This window comes from Aotus nancymaae, unplaced genomic scaffold (genome assembly GCF_030222135.1).
Source record: "Aotus nancymaae isolate 86718 unplaced genomic scaffold, 86718_ANA_hifiasm-v0.15.2.pri h1tg000030l, whole genome shotgun sequence".
Classification (NCBI taxonomy): Eukaryota; Metazoa; Chordata; class Mammalia; order Primates; family Aotidae; genus Aotus; species Aotus nancymaae.
In genome coordinates this window covers 22,390,298-22,404,698 of record NW_026988443.1, presented here as the reverse complement: position 1 = coordinate 22,404,698, position 14,401 = coordinate 22,390,298, and the positions used below count along the sequence as shown (strand labels likewise).

The window sequence follows — 14,401 nt, the reverse complement described above, 5'->3', positions numbered from 1 at the left end:
CAGCAAGGTCTGGTCTTCCTACGACTCTTAGCAGGTGACAGTAATTTGTGGCACTTCCAAAGGCAGCTGTGGGGCTGGGAGGGTAGGGTGGTGGAATGAAGATAGCTCCATGGCTCAGCTGGTCTAAGCCAGCTCTGTGTCAACTGGGGTGCAGAGTGTACAGAATTGTTCCAGTCCCTGTACATACTCATCAGAGATCCCTGAGGAAAGCCAATGCCTTTGGGGAACTCATCTGTTACTCCCTAGGGTACCCCCAAGCCAGAGAGGTGAACTTTGTGGGGTCTTCTCTTCTTAGAAAAGGATGGGGTTTTCTACTTGCTTAGTTCAGGGTGCATCCTCACCTCCAGCCATCCTGCACCTATACCCCAGTCCCTCTTTATTTTGAGTCATCACAGGCCTAATCACATGCAGGGCCTCCACGCAGGATACTGGGAGCCTGGCCTAGCTGTGTGTGTTCTGTTTGGGTTCTAGAAGGAGGGAAGGTTTGCTGATCTGGTGGCTGCTTTGGGATCCTCAATACCCCAGTGATGCCCCAGGAAGTGCCATTGTGATCTTATGGGCCTCTGAAGCCCAGACCATGGTACCCAGGGTCCTTTTAGAACCTCCTGTCCATGGTTCAGAATCCTTCCCTCCTACCTGGAAGCCCGAGAGGGGCTGTGATTCTAGGCAAAGAGAACAGATTCAGGAGGAGAATGCTGTCCCTGGCTAGGGAAGAGTCTAGTTATGGGGACGTGACATGAAATGGCCAGTTGTGAGCATGGCCAGTATGCAGCCACATGCAAGAAAGTATGGGGGATGACATTGCGGGCGGTGACAGTCAAGGCAAGTTTGCTGGAGGAGGCGGGCTTTGCCTGTGGTGTGGAGGATAGGAGGGGAAAGAAAGGAACTGAGAGGTCCTCTGCGTACAGAGCCGGTGGTAGGCTGAAGCCAGCATACAGGAAAAGGTCCCACACCTTGTGCAGGTACAAAAGTGCATGGTTGGCCGGACGTGGTAGCTCACGCCTGTAATCCCAGCACTTTGGGAGGCCAAGGCGGATGGATCATCTGAGGTTGGGAGTTTGAGACCAGCCTGACCAACATGGAGAAACCCCATCTCTACTAAAAATACAAAATTAGCCGGGCATGGTGGTGCGTGCCTTTAATCCCAGCTACTTGGGAGGCTGAGGCAGGAGAATTGCTTGAACCCAGGAGGCGGAGGTTAAGTAAGCGGAGATTGCACCATTGCACTCCAACCTGGACAACAAGAGCAAGATTCCATCTCAAAAAAAAAAATAAAAAGTGCATGGTACTCAAGAAGGAACATGGCTTGAGCATGGAGGTAGAGTGGACTGGGGGGCTCAGGGAAGGCCATCTGCAGTGACACTGGGGAGGAGGCTGGCGAGGCTCTGGACAGTAGCATCAGGGAGCCACAGGAACCACAAAGTGAGGGAGGGACCGGGCAAAAGCCAGTCATGGCAGGGGCTAGGTGGAAAGCAGGGAGCCCCACAGCCTACTGGCCAGATCCTCCTCTTAGCGAGCCTCTGACAGGAAAGGCAGCTTCTCTTCACCCTTTGCCAGCACCAGGGGTCTAGACCACCAGTTCCCTTTTGCCATGCTCCCCTCCTCCCTTCTTTCCTGCATCATCTCATCTCTGCCCGCCCCCTCATTTATCTTTTTTTTTTTGAGACAGGGACTCACTCTTGTCACCCAGGCTGGGTTGCAGTAGCACAATCACAGCTCACTCACTGCAGCCTCAATTTCCTGGGATCAAGCGATCTTCCCACCTCAGCCTCCTGAGTAGCTGGGACCAGAAGTGCACACTACCACACCTGGCTATTTTTATTTTTTTATTTTTTGTAGAGACAGGGTCTCACTTTGTTGCCCAGGCTGGTCTCGAAATCCTGGACTCAAGCGATCCTCCTAACTTGGCCTCCCAATATTCTGGGATTACAGGCATGAGCCACCGTGCCCAGCCTCATGTATCTATTTTTTGTGGCAGAGATATCCTCGGCCCTGGATCTTTCCAAGAGGAGCCATGATCCACCATTGCAGCAGACCTTCATGGGCACATCTGCAGGGTTGTGACACCCAGCCCATCTCTGTATGCCTTGGCTGCGTTCCAGAAGGGGTTCTTGGGCCTTGAGGACACAATGGCCTCTGATGCAGGGTGGGACACTCTCCATGTTGTGCCTTGCTTGCTTTTCTTTTGCTTTCTCCCCTCAAGCTTTGGGGCATAGTGTGTCTGCTAGGGAGGTAGGCAGAAGGTGGCTCTGCCCTGCCTCCTCCAGCCTTGCTGCAACTCTCCCAGCCCGAGCATGGGCCAGCAGCAGCCGTGGAGGCGAGGTGAGGCCTCGCCACCCCCGCTGCCCTCAGGGCCTGACTGACATTTCATTCTCCTCCTCAGGCCAACCTCTACCCCACCGTAGGCCTGCAGACACCTGGGGAGATTGTGGACGCCAACTTTGGGCAGCAGCCCTTCCTGTTTGACATTGAGGACTACATGCGGGAGTGGCGTGCCAAGGTCCAGGGCACGGTCCACTGCTTCCCCATCAGTGCCCGGCTTGGCGAGTGGCAGGCAGTACTGCAGAAGTGAGTGCCCTGCTCCCGCCCTTACCCACTCCCACCCCACCCCAGCCCTCTCCACTCTAGGCCCCTGTAGTGCTACAAGCTGTCCTTAGAAATTCCAGCTGGTGGATCCTGTCTGGGAAGCATTCCCAGGGCGATTCAACCTGCAGCTCTCCTGTTTCCCTCTTGTTGGATGGACAGCTTCCGCTGAGTTCTCCAGGCTTCTCCTAATTAAACCTTTGCCCCTCAGCCAGATTGGAGGCTCCTGTATATAAGATCACCAGCAGGGCTGTTTTCCTTCCCCAGGTCATTTTGCAGAGGATTTTGCAGAGGATGCCCTGTGGTCTCTTCCTCTGTGGACCCTTTTCTACCATAGGGAGTATCCATCATGCCGTGACTCTGGCCTGAGGCCACCTCACAGGGCCCAGCATTCAACTGAGTCTCATTCGTCTATAGCAGTGGTGGAGGGGAGGGAGTCCTCCCTAGGACCAGCTGAGCTAGCTCCTTGGCTGATTAATTCCCAGACTGTCCTGCAAACCAGTGTTGCTGAGACTCCCAAGGGAGGCCAGCTTTGGGTCTCTCTTCCACTTGCCATCTGCAAGCCTGAGTGAGGCAGTGACCAGTACCCACTCTGCTAGGAGGTGGGTGTTAGCTTGGCTCCCAAGGATGGGCAGATGGGCATGGGGAAGGGCTGGGCTTCTGCTACCTCTGGTCATTGCCCTGCAAAGGCACCAGGGTGCTAGGGTCCCCTTGGGTGGGGTTGGGGGGCACACTGGGTTCTGTCTGCAGCCTTTGTCTCTTGAGGCAGGCCCCAAGGGTGGGCTGAAGCAGGGGCTAGGTGGCCAGACCTTCCCCAGGAAGAACAGCATTGCTGCCTTTTGTTCCCAGCACTCCAGAGCAGATGACAAGGACTTCCTTGGATGGCCAGGACAGCACCACTCCCATAGCAGGCTTGCTGGGATGGGCAAGGAGAGGAGTGAAGCTGCCAAGTCTGTGTAGGGGAGGAACTGATACTCTGTTTTCAGGGCCTAGGCTCAGCACATGGATGTGTTTTTGTTTTGGGGTTTTTAAAAAAATATTGAGATTGGGGTCACACTATGTTGCCCAGGTTGGACTCCTGGGCTCAAGTGATCTTCCCACCTCAGCTTCCTGAGTAGCTGGCATCATAGGCATGTGCTACCATGTCTGGCATAGCACATGAGTGTTTTTGTTTACATGTGTGTATCCATGTGCTTGTATGTGTTTATATTTGTATAATGTGTAGCATTTGCCAAGACCTGGATATAATTTGTGTACTATGGTTTTACATAACTTCATTTAGTGAATATTGATAATGGCTATGTTATCTCAGAGACAAATTTGTCACAAGCCTTTTGGCTGCCTTCCTCTAGTGGAAGGTCAGGTAATTTCCTCTCTTTTACTTGTGTAGTTAACCCTCTTATAGATAAATAATATTTTATATTTACCTTTGTGTTTATAATAATAATATGGTGTAATAATAATAATTACTTTTTTTCTGAGTCAGGATTTCACTCTATTGCCCAGGCTGGAGTGCAGTGACACAGTCATGGATCACTGCTGCATCAACCTCATGGGCTCAAGCAGTCCTCCTAACTCAGTCTCCCGAGTAGCTGGGACTGTAGGCATGCACCACCATGCGTGGCTAATTTTTTGTATTTTTTGTAGGGACAGGGTTTCGCCATGTTGCCCAGGCTGCTCTCATCCTGGGCTCAAGTGATTTGCCTGCTTCAGCCTCCCAAAGTATTGAGATTACAGACGTGAGCCACCACACCCAGGCAATAATTATTTTTAAAGTAGAGATGAGATCTTACGATGTTGGCCAGGGTGATCTCGAACTCCTGGCTTCAAGTGATCCTTCTGCCTTGTCCTCCCAAAGTTCTGGGATGACAGGCATGAGCCATCATGCCCAGCTGATAATTATTACTTACAATATTATGTAATATATCTTTTCATAATAAGTTTTATTTATGGACTTCTTCCTGCCAAGCACTTTATATATATTATCTCATTTGCCCCTTAAAGCCTGAGGAAACACACACCCAAACTTCTGTGCCTTCCACCTGACAGCCCTTCAGACATTTGTGTTTATAGTTAATAGTAATGACAGACATGGACACACCAAGGTATTCACTTTTGTACACATCAGATTTGAGGGTTCAGCCTCTGCTCTACACGTATGTATACACGTACACACATGCACCACTGTTCAGCCAGCTTCTGCTGGGGTTAAATGGCCACTGGGAGTCAGATTTCTCCGGACCATTTCCCAATGACATGTGTTCCTGTTGGCCCTGCTGCTGCCTGTCTCTGCCTGGCAAAATCAGCCTGATCTCTTGGCTTTTGGGCCTCTGATTTGTGGCATATCATGGTGTAACTCTGGGTTGTGAGTTAGCTTCCCATCACTCACTCACTAGAGCTAGAACTGCTGAGGGCAGGTTCACCTGGGGGGCTGAAACGTTTCCACCAGTGCATGGGGCAGCCTGCAAAGGGGCTCCTGTCTCTGTAGAAGGTGTGTATGCCGCATGCATCCTGTCTGGGAAGCTGCCAGATTACCTGGCTAGCTGCAGTTTCCGGAAGCTGTCAGTGAGACCATTGGCCTCATAGGCTTGCTGCAGTTCCCAAGGAGGCAGCCACCTGCGAGGAGATGGAGTGTGCCCGTGTGTGTACTTCTGTTATCGTATTTGCTTACCTGTGGGCAGCATGTGTCAGAGAAACTGCAGCCACTCCTCTGAACTGTGGGCACAGACATGACCAGCCGCTCCGCAGCCTGACTTGATGAGCATGGGGCACTTTGGGGGAAGTTTTCATATTATTTCAGCCCTTTTATTCTCATTCTGTGGAGGTTACACCTCCAGGATGTGTTTAGGGAGACCTCTGGGGGAGGTAGTCTGTCCATTGGGTGGTCAGTGAGAAGTGCAGTTCTTGAGTGTCACCTGGAGCTCTTCCTTTCTTCTAGCATGGTCTCATCTTACCTCGTGCATCATGGGTATTGTGCCACAGCCACGGCTTTTGCTCGAATGACTGAAACCCCGATTCAGGAAGAACAGGCATCCATAAAGAACAGACAAAGTAAGGTTTATTCTACTTTCCCCTTTCCTTTCCTCACCTGTCCCTAACACTACTCTCTGGCTCATACCAACCCTGGTTAACCTGTCAGGAGTCCATTCATCTCTGGTCCTCACTGCCAGTCTGCAGCCCCAGGCCATGTTCCTGTCCCACCTTCAAGATGGCACTGCTCAGATGGACAGTTGGCAGGATGGAGATGTCTCAGGGCAGCCTCCCTAATGCATATTCTGAAGGCCAGGTGCAGGCCGGGCCCTGGCGTGGCTGGTTCCATTCTTCCATTTCCTCTCTGCTTATTTCCTTCCCTCTGAATCTTGGATTCCTTTTAGCCTCCTGTTCATGGTCTTTCAGAAAGATCGTTTGCCTCTTACCAGACAAACGCTCTGGTTTTCTCACCATTTACTTAGCCTTAGTAGTTCTGCTTATTCCTAGCCAGAGAGGGGATGGAAGTGGTCAGACAGAGTGAAGCCAGTGCTCAGTGGCTGCTGTGGGAGCACTTCTCTCTGCTCCTCACCTCTGGGCCTGTCCTTTGCAGACAACCTAGAGTCCTCCCCTGGCCAGAGCTCTCCCAGTGTTGATGCTGGCCTGGATGCTGTGTGTCTGGAGGCTCTTTCATGGAAGGAAGGGAGTTGGAAAAGAGGAAAGAGAGCCCAGTGAGGAGATAGGAGGAGAAAAGGAGAGCAAGGGCAAGTGTGTGTGTGTATATGTGTCTGTGAGTGCCTACCTGCGCCTCTCCGAGCCTGTTGTCTCTTGTGTATGTGCATGTGTCTGTCTCCCAGAGAAGCTATGCTCAGCCAGACAGACGGAAAGGGATCCCAGACTTGGGATCTATGAATGAAAGCCTCAGACCCTGAAGTTGCTCCCAGCAAGATGTACCAGGTCCCATGGCAAGAGCGAAAAGGCAGCAGCAAGATACTGATGGCCTGAGAGGTGTCAACGTCCAAGGTGCCAACATGAGGAGGATGGCCTCCTCTCCCAGCAGGGGGCATGCTGCAGCCCCTGAAGACCGCCAGGCACAGCTCTGATCAGAAACCAGTGTGATTCCATTGCCATTCCCCTGTGAGGCCTGGAAAGAGAGGAGTCTGTCTGAAGAGGAGCCCCTCAGGCCACCAAGCTGCCTGGGTGCCCATCCTCAGATCATGCAGCCCCAGCTGGGGCCCCCCCCTGCCCCCAGGTCCCTGGTGGTACCCTGTGCCCCTCAGGAACAAGCCTCCACATTGACCCTCCTGCCTTTGGGCTGAGAGTCTCCCCTCCATCTTCCCTGTATTCTTGAGGACTGTCTGATGCTTGGCAGAAACTAGGATCTGCTGGGCCAGGCAGCCAGGTTCTTTCTCCAGCCTCCTCTCCTCTGAGCATCTCAGGTTGGCAAGGCACTCTGAGCCAGCTTATCTAATCATGGCCTGCCCCTGCTCTGAGGCTAGCAGCATCCCAGGTGTGTGGCTATGGGGGAGGCCTGTAGCCCTCACTCACTGCTGTGTTTTTGCTCCCTGCAGAAATCCAGAAGCTGGTGCTGGAGGGTCGTGTGGGCGAGGCCATTGAGACCACCCAGCACTTCTACCCAGGGCTGCTGGAGCACAACCCCAACCTCCTCTTCATGCTCAAGTAAGTCTTGGGCACCCCCAGCTCCCCCAGAGTCCAGCCCACCTCAACTAGTGGTGGGAACATCAGCCTGGACCACAACCAGAGCACTGTTGCTCTGCTCCCTCCGCAGGTGCCGGCAGTTTGTGGAGATGGTGAATGGGACGGACAGTGAGGTTCGCAGCTTGAGCTCCCGAAGCCCCAAGTCCCAGGACAGCTACCCTGGCTCCCCCAGCCTCAGCCCCCGACATGGCCCCAGTAGTTCCCACATGCACAACACAGGTCAGCCACTCTCCAGAGGGCTCTGGGAAGAAGTGTGGAGAGAGGCCACACCACATACCCTTCGCTGGGCTGGGCTCAGGCCTCACTGCTGGATTTGGGAGAAGGGAAATGGGACCACTGTGGTTATTCTTGGGGCTCTGCTTGATGGCAAGCTGCCCCTCCTCTTCTGACTGTCCCCCTGGCTTCCAGGAGCAGATAGTCCCAGCTGTAGCAATGGCGTCGCATCCACCAAGAGCAAACAGAACCACAGTAAATATCCTGCACCCAGCTCCTCATCCTCGTCCTCCTCCTCCTCGTCCTCCTCTTCCCCATCCTCCGTCAATTACTCCGAGTCCAACTCAACAGACTCCACCAAGTCCCAGCCCCACAGCAGTACCAGTAACCAGGAGACCAGGTGCCTGCCTTGCTCTGCTTCCTTCTCTGCCTTCTGCCCTATGCCACCTGGGCCCACTGCAGTCTGTCCTTTGAGTGCTCTGCCCTTCACCCTCGGCCTCCATTTCAGGTCTGTGCCTGGAGTCCTAACTTTTGGCCCACCAGGCCAGACATCAGCTCTGGCTTCTGGCCCTCCCCATGATTTAGCTGCACTTTCCTTGGCCTTGGGTTTCTCCAGAGGCTCCAATGATGCCAGGCTGAGGATGGATGTGGTCTCCTCCAAAGAGGCTGGGCCTGTGAGAACCCTCAGGGTCCATGATGAAGGAGCTTTCCATGGTCTGGCTCTGTAGACAGCCAGGTTGGACAAGCAGGGGAAGCTAAGCTGCAGGCTAGAGGTCTGAGTGGCTCTCGGCATCCCCAGGTATGCCTCAAGACTAACCTGGGTTTGACTCCTAACCAAGGTCACAGAGATGCCCATGGGGGCCATGGGTTCCAGTCATTAGGATGGGGGATATGTAGAAGAGGTATGTGAACTCAGAGGAGGACCAGGGAGGGGAGAATCACAGAGGCAGCACTGGGACAAGGGTGGGAATCAGGTGACAGGCCTTTGAGGATAGCTGATGTCACATTAGGGACCAAGTGCTGAAGACTTGGAAGCTTCAGCTGTCCTTTCATGCTCCTGGGGGGGTCCTTGGTTTACCCACAGCACTCATGGCTAGAGCTTGAAAGGAGGCCCAACCAGGCTGCTCCAACCACACCCCCTGGGCCAACTCCCACCTCAACCCTTCCCCACAGTGACAGTGAGATGGAGATGGAGGCAGAGCACTACCCCAACGGTGTGCTAGGAAGCATGTCCACACGCATTGTTAATGGTGCCTACAAGCATGAGGACCTGCAGACGGATGAGTCCAGCATGGGTGAGAACCACAATCTGGTGTGATATCTCTGAGGGCAATGTGCAGTCTGGGTGCCGAGCCTGGTATGATATTCTCTGAGAGGGCAGTGTGCAGTCTGGGTGCCAAGCCTGGTGTGATATTCTCTGAGAGGGCAGTGTGTAGTCTGGGTGCCAAGCCTGGTGTGATATTCTCTGAGACGGCAGTGTGCAGTCTGGGTGCCCTCTTCCCCTGAGAGGGTGCTGGGGTAGGCAGGCTTTGGCATCTTGAGAAGCTCCAGCCAGACCTGGTCTACTGCCTCCTTAGTCAATTGTGGGTGGGTCCTTGAGGTGGCTCCAAATGTAAGAAGGCCATGGCCTGTGCCAAGACCACATCAATGTTTGAAGAAGAGGGACAGCTTCAAAGTCATCCCTGACCCGTAGACTGCACCAAGTGGACTAAGAGAAGAACACCTTGACTGTAGCTGTCCCACCTGTTCCTCCTAGCCCTGCCTGCCTCTGGCAGAAGCTGCAGCCCACCTGGGGTCCTTCCTGCCCCACCCCAGTCCTGCCCTTCCCTCCTCACCCCTCCTAATGTGTTCTTCACTGGGTTCTGGATGCAGATGACGGGCATCCTCGGCGGCAGCTCTGCGGGGGCAACCAGGCTGCCACAGAAAGGATCATTCTGTTTGGCCGCGAGTTGCAGGCATTGAGTGAGCAGTTGGGCCGGGAGTATGGCAAGAATTTGGCCCACACAGAGATGCTGCAGGTACAGGATGAACTGGGCCTCATGCAGAGCAGGCCCCTCCATTTGGTAGTAGGGCAGGGTGGCTCTGGGAGAGTCAAGGGGGCAGCAGGAAAGAGTGGGCTCCAGCCAGGTCTGCAGAGGGAAGTGGGGCATCAGGGCCCACTAGACATGCGCCCTCCACACCCAGGTTCTGGGGAGAGTAGAGCCTGCCCGAACCTACACCCTACATTCCAGGCTGGGCACCATGCAGGGCCCTGTCTCCCTCTGGAGCCACGGGGAGCAGGGCAGGCTATAGTGTGTGCCACAGTCCTCTCAAGAATGCCCTGTCCCTTAGGATGCCTTCAGCCTGCTGGCATACTCAGACCCCTGGAGCTGCCCAGTTGGCCAGCAGCTTGACCCCATCCAGAGGGAACCTGTGTGTGCTGCCCTCAACAGCGCCATTTTAGGTGAGTGAATCTATTTATTTTATTATTATTATTAAAAGACAGAGTCTGCTCTGTAGCCCAGGCTGGAGTACAGTGGCACAATCTTGGCTCACCACAATCTCCACCTCCGCCTTCTGGGTTTAAGTCATTCTCGTGTCTCAGCCTCCCAAGTAGCTGGGACTAAGATGTGTGCCACCATGCCTGGCTAATTGCTGTATTTTTAGTAGAGATGAGGTTTTGCCATGTTGGCCAGGTTGGTCTCAAACTCCTGGCCTCAGGTAATCCACCCGCCTGAGCCTCCTAAAGTATTGGGATTACAGGTATGAGCCACCACACCTGGCCTAGGTGAGTGGATCTACCAAAAGCAAGCTGGCCCTGCCCCAGTTGGCCCCAGAAAGAGCTGATGTTTGTCCATATTGGGGCAGCAAGCTCTACACAGGCCCTCTCTGGTGACTCATAGGACTTGTGGGCTCCATGGTTGAACCTAAACCCTGACTTCCTTCTGCTCCACTGAGTTCATGATGGGTCCTAGGCCAGTGTAGAGCTAAGGTCCTCAAATTCCTGGCATGACTTCAGGGCCATAGCCTGGTGGCTGGGACACACTTACACAGAGGTACTGAACACTCTGTTCCAAGAGAATCTGTCCACGGCCCCCTCTTTCCACCCCCAAGGGAACTTTGACCTGGACAGAGTGGTGACCAGGCCTTGTCTTTCCTCCACAGAGTCCCAAAACCTGCCAAAGCAGCCCCCTCTGATGCTCGCTCTGGGCCAGGCATCTGAGTGTCTCCGGCTCATGGCCCGAGCAGGCCTGGGATCTTGCTCCTTTGCCAGAGTCGACGACTACTTGCACTAGCTGACCATGCTGGCTGGCTCTGGCTGGCCCTCCGCTGGCCCCAGGGCTGGAGCTGCCCTGCCCTCCATAGGCACCTGGTGCAGGGACTCGGAAGCTGTGGGTAGAGTCCACTCCTCCTGCCTGGCCTTTCCCCTCTGCCTCTCCTTCCTTCCTTCCTTCCTTCCCTTCTCTGCCCACCACCCCCCTCAGTCTCTCTCTCCCCTTCACATGCAGCGGCCTATGACACAGTATTGGCTGGTTACTCTCATGTAGCGCCTTCTATTTTGAAAGGGGGGGGTTGTTTTGAGGAGGGGTTGGGGTTTTTAAATTTTTTCTCCTGACTGAGCCACCAGTATTTATCTCTGGAGAGTTTGTGCTGAGCTGGTTTCTGCTAATTTAGTGATGAAGCCTATCCAAGTTGGTGATAGCTTATTATTTTCCTAAGTAAAAAACAAATGAGATTATATATATATATATATATATATATATATGAATATATATATTAAAAAGACAGTATTTATCGTAGCATTAGTGGTCCAGCACCTCTTGGGTGAGGCTGTCCAGGCACCATGTTTTGAGTCCAACTCATTAAAAAAGAATTATCTCTGTCACCACAGCCAAGTGATTTATTTTTTTGCTCCCCGTTTTTTGAGCTACAGGCCGAGCTACAGCCTAGGGAACCCAAATAGGGTTTGGTGGGCCATTTAGTGGGCATGGTCAGGTTGGTTTATAGCACCCCAAGAGCTGTGGGTTCCTAGGCCCCTGAGACCTGGACAGAGCAGAGAACTATAGGGCCAAGTGTCCATGGAAGTGATAACTTGGCCCAGGGCCATACAGCAGAGCTAGAGGGTCCTTGGCCAGCACACTGTCTACCACTCTACCCCACCTCCCACCGTCTGCCTTGCTCCCCTTTCCTCCCTTTTCAATACTCTACCTTCCCTTATCATTAAGATGGCCAAATAATACATTTACTCTAAATTGATTGCCTGGAAACTACCTGCCTTCAACCCGAAAGCTTCTGTGTGTCAGGCTGCCAGAAAGAAGACTCCATTCCCAGGACAGAGACCCTTGAGTATCAGGGCTGCTTTCTTCCTGCCTGGATCTTCACCATCTCTGCACAGCTCTGAAAGAATGAATGCTTTCTGTTGAGAAACCAGTACCTTGTGAAGGCAGGTTCTTGGGCTGCTACTCCAGGGAGTGAATAGAATCCTTGGTCCCCTAGGCCAGACTTCACTGCCACTGTGCCAGACAGCTCCCTGCAGCTGGGCCCCAGCCACTCTTAGGAGAGACTGTTGGGAGTATTTGCGGGCCAGAGATGGGACTCCATCAGCTTTACAGATGTCCCGCCAGCTGTTTCAAATAGATCCTCACAGCTGGTGGAGTAAAAATGGTCCCGCTACCATTGGGGAATCAGGAAAGGAAGGGCTAAGATGGCTGCCAGGACTTGGGTGGCCCATCTGTGGAGAGGACTGGCTGCCCTGGAAGAGGAAAGGGAAGAAGCCTATGCAGAGAAGCACCAGGATGGGCTGAAATTTCCATATGTGCTTCACAGTGAGGGAAGTGCACAAGCCACCCATGCAAAGAGTAGGGTCAGCCATGGCAAAGCCAGAAGTTGAACTTTCAGTCCCTGCCTGAATCTGGGCTGTGCAAGCTCCTGCTCCATATTGGTGGACATGGAATGGTTGGTGTGGCTTGAGATACTCATTGCTCACCAGGCCTCACTAGGCCCACAGTTGGGCAACAAGAAAAATGATTGAATTGGACCAACTGCTGGTGATGGGGCCAGGGCCCTGGCCCTGTGCTCTCAGAATTCTGCCTTGGGAGATGATCCTATAGCTGCTGCTTTTCCTTGGTCGTTGGGGGTGGCAGCCCATAAACCATGGTCTGTTAGGAGACGTTGTCCTGTCTGTAAAGGAAATTGATCTCCTGTGCCAGCCTGGGGCTACCTAGCTCCCAAACCCAGAGGTTAGAAACATCACAGTCTAGCAGGATTGGGAATTAAAACCACAGGCTTTTGCAGCTGGAATGGGGTTCAGTGAACATCTCCCCTATTCCTCTCCTGCTACAGATAACGAAACAGGCCCAAGAGATTAAGTGACTTGGCTCAAGTCACACAGCAAATTAATAGCAGAGCCAGGACTATCCCTTATCCCTGTGAGTTGGGCAACACTGTTTATTTAGTCCTGAAACTGAATGGCAGGTAAGTCCCATGATGGGTTAGGCTGATGTGCGTGCCCTCCAGCCGTATCTGAGCAGCTGCTACCTTCAGGGGTGTGTCAGGGATGAGGATGGGTGCCTGGGCTTAGGTTGTGGAGTGGCTGAGAGAGGACCCAGGAGGGCTCGGGACAGCTGTGTGCTGCATGGGTTTGGGTGTCTGCCTGGCTCGCACTCAGCACCCATGGCCACCTCCCCATTTTCTGTGCCTTATCTCACTGTTTCAGCTGAGTCCAAGTTGTTTACTCTGTTCCTCTCCAGAGGGGCTCTCGGTCCCAGTTGGACAGCTCACCTTTGGGACATAAGCCTTTGCCCCACAAGCCGTGGAGAGGGCCAAAACCAAGCTGCTTGAGCCCATTCTCTTGCTGATAGTCCAGGCCTGCCTGCCAGCCAGAGGTGCCCCTTATGCACACCCAGTCCTACCAGCCTGCTTCCAGGAGCCTAGAGTGGGAAAGGTACCTGGGAAGAGCCCTGGTAAAGGGCTGGACCTGACCTGTGGGGGCAGGAGAAAGACCTGGCTTTGGTTGTCCAGCCCTGGGGAGCAGCCTTCCCTACTCACTTTGTCCTTGTGGCACCAAAGGGTCACTCATTCTAGAGTGAAAACTGGCAGGGCACTCATAGCAAGCCAGAACCCCTATCCCCATCCACATGGGTCTGTGGCTGGATGCAGGCCATCAAAACATGGACACCACAAGACAGAAGTGGGGACTGCCTGGCCACCCAGCGCCTTCCCACTCCTTAAGCAAGCACAAAGAAGATGAGGCAGAGAACTGTCAGAGCTGAAAGTTCCTTTGGTTGCTCACAACTCAGGTATGCACGCTGTGTGGCAGCCAGGCAGTGGAGCCCTACTATACCGCCAGTCTCGTGCACACAGACATGTGGCCAGACTGTGGCCTCTGGCTGCCTCAGGCATTTGCCCCTTTGCATCGGGTTTTCCTCTATTAGTAACTACAGCTGAAACAGACATCCTCCACATTGTGCACACTGGTTCTGCCTTTGTCCTTGAGAGTTGATACTTGGCATTAGCATGAAACTTGTGGGTGTGGGAGGGTGAAGAGAGAACTCTAACACAAAACATCCTATTAAAATTGTACTTGAGAGAAAAAAAAAACCTCCTGTTGTATTTTGACAGAATTATTTTTATTAAAATACACATCCATGAGCAGTCATGTGTTTAGTCTCTGTTTTGAGTCTTACTGAGGTTGGCATCCCTTCTGTGACACATCCTGTCCTGAATGATTTGGGCCCTTCCCAGCCTCTCAAGTGCCCAGGCCCTCGGGTGCCTCCTTAAGGACCCTTGAAACTGTGTATTTGTAAGACCCCAGAGAGGACTGATACTTAAACCTCAATTCTCTCTTGAAATGACTTTCGTCTTAGGCAAGGAAAAAGTAGTAAATTCAACTAAAGAGCCTGGGCACAGTGGCTCACTCCTATAATCTCAACACTTTGGG

General features: G+C 53.1%; 1 protein-coding gene across 1 annotated transcript in view; it reads left to right on the top strand.

The window, feature by feature from the left end:
* Window positions 1-14,115, top strand: part of RANBP10 (RAN binding protein 10) — an 83,499-nt gene extending 69,384 nt beyond the window's left edge. Inside the window, exons 6-14 of the mRNA XM_012468186.3 lie at window positions 2,384-2,568; window positions 5,522-5,634; window positions 7,122-7,230; window positions 7,340-7,488; window positions 7,678-7,882; window positions 8,656-8,777; window positions 9,355-9,500; window positions 9,814-9,925; window positions 10,627-14,115. Coding sequence (XP_012323609.1) covers window positions 2,384-2,568; window positions 5,522-5,634; window positions 7,122-7,230; window positions 7,340-7,488; window positions 7,678-7,882; window positions 8,656-8,777; window positions 9,355-9,500; window positions 9,814-9,925; window positions 10,627-10,757 — 1,272 coding nt within the window. The 3' untranslated portion in view covers window positions 10,758-14,115. The remainder of the gene's footprint in view (window positions 1-2,383; window positions 2,569-5,521; window positions 5,635-7,121; window positions 7,231-7,339; window positions 7,489-7,677; window positions 7,883-8,655; window positions 8,778-9,354; window positions 9,501-9,813; window positions 9,926-10,626) is intronic.
* Window positions 14,116-14,401: the final 286 nt, after the last annotated feature.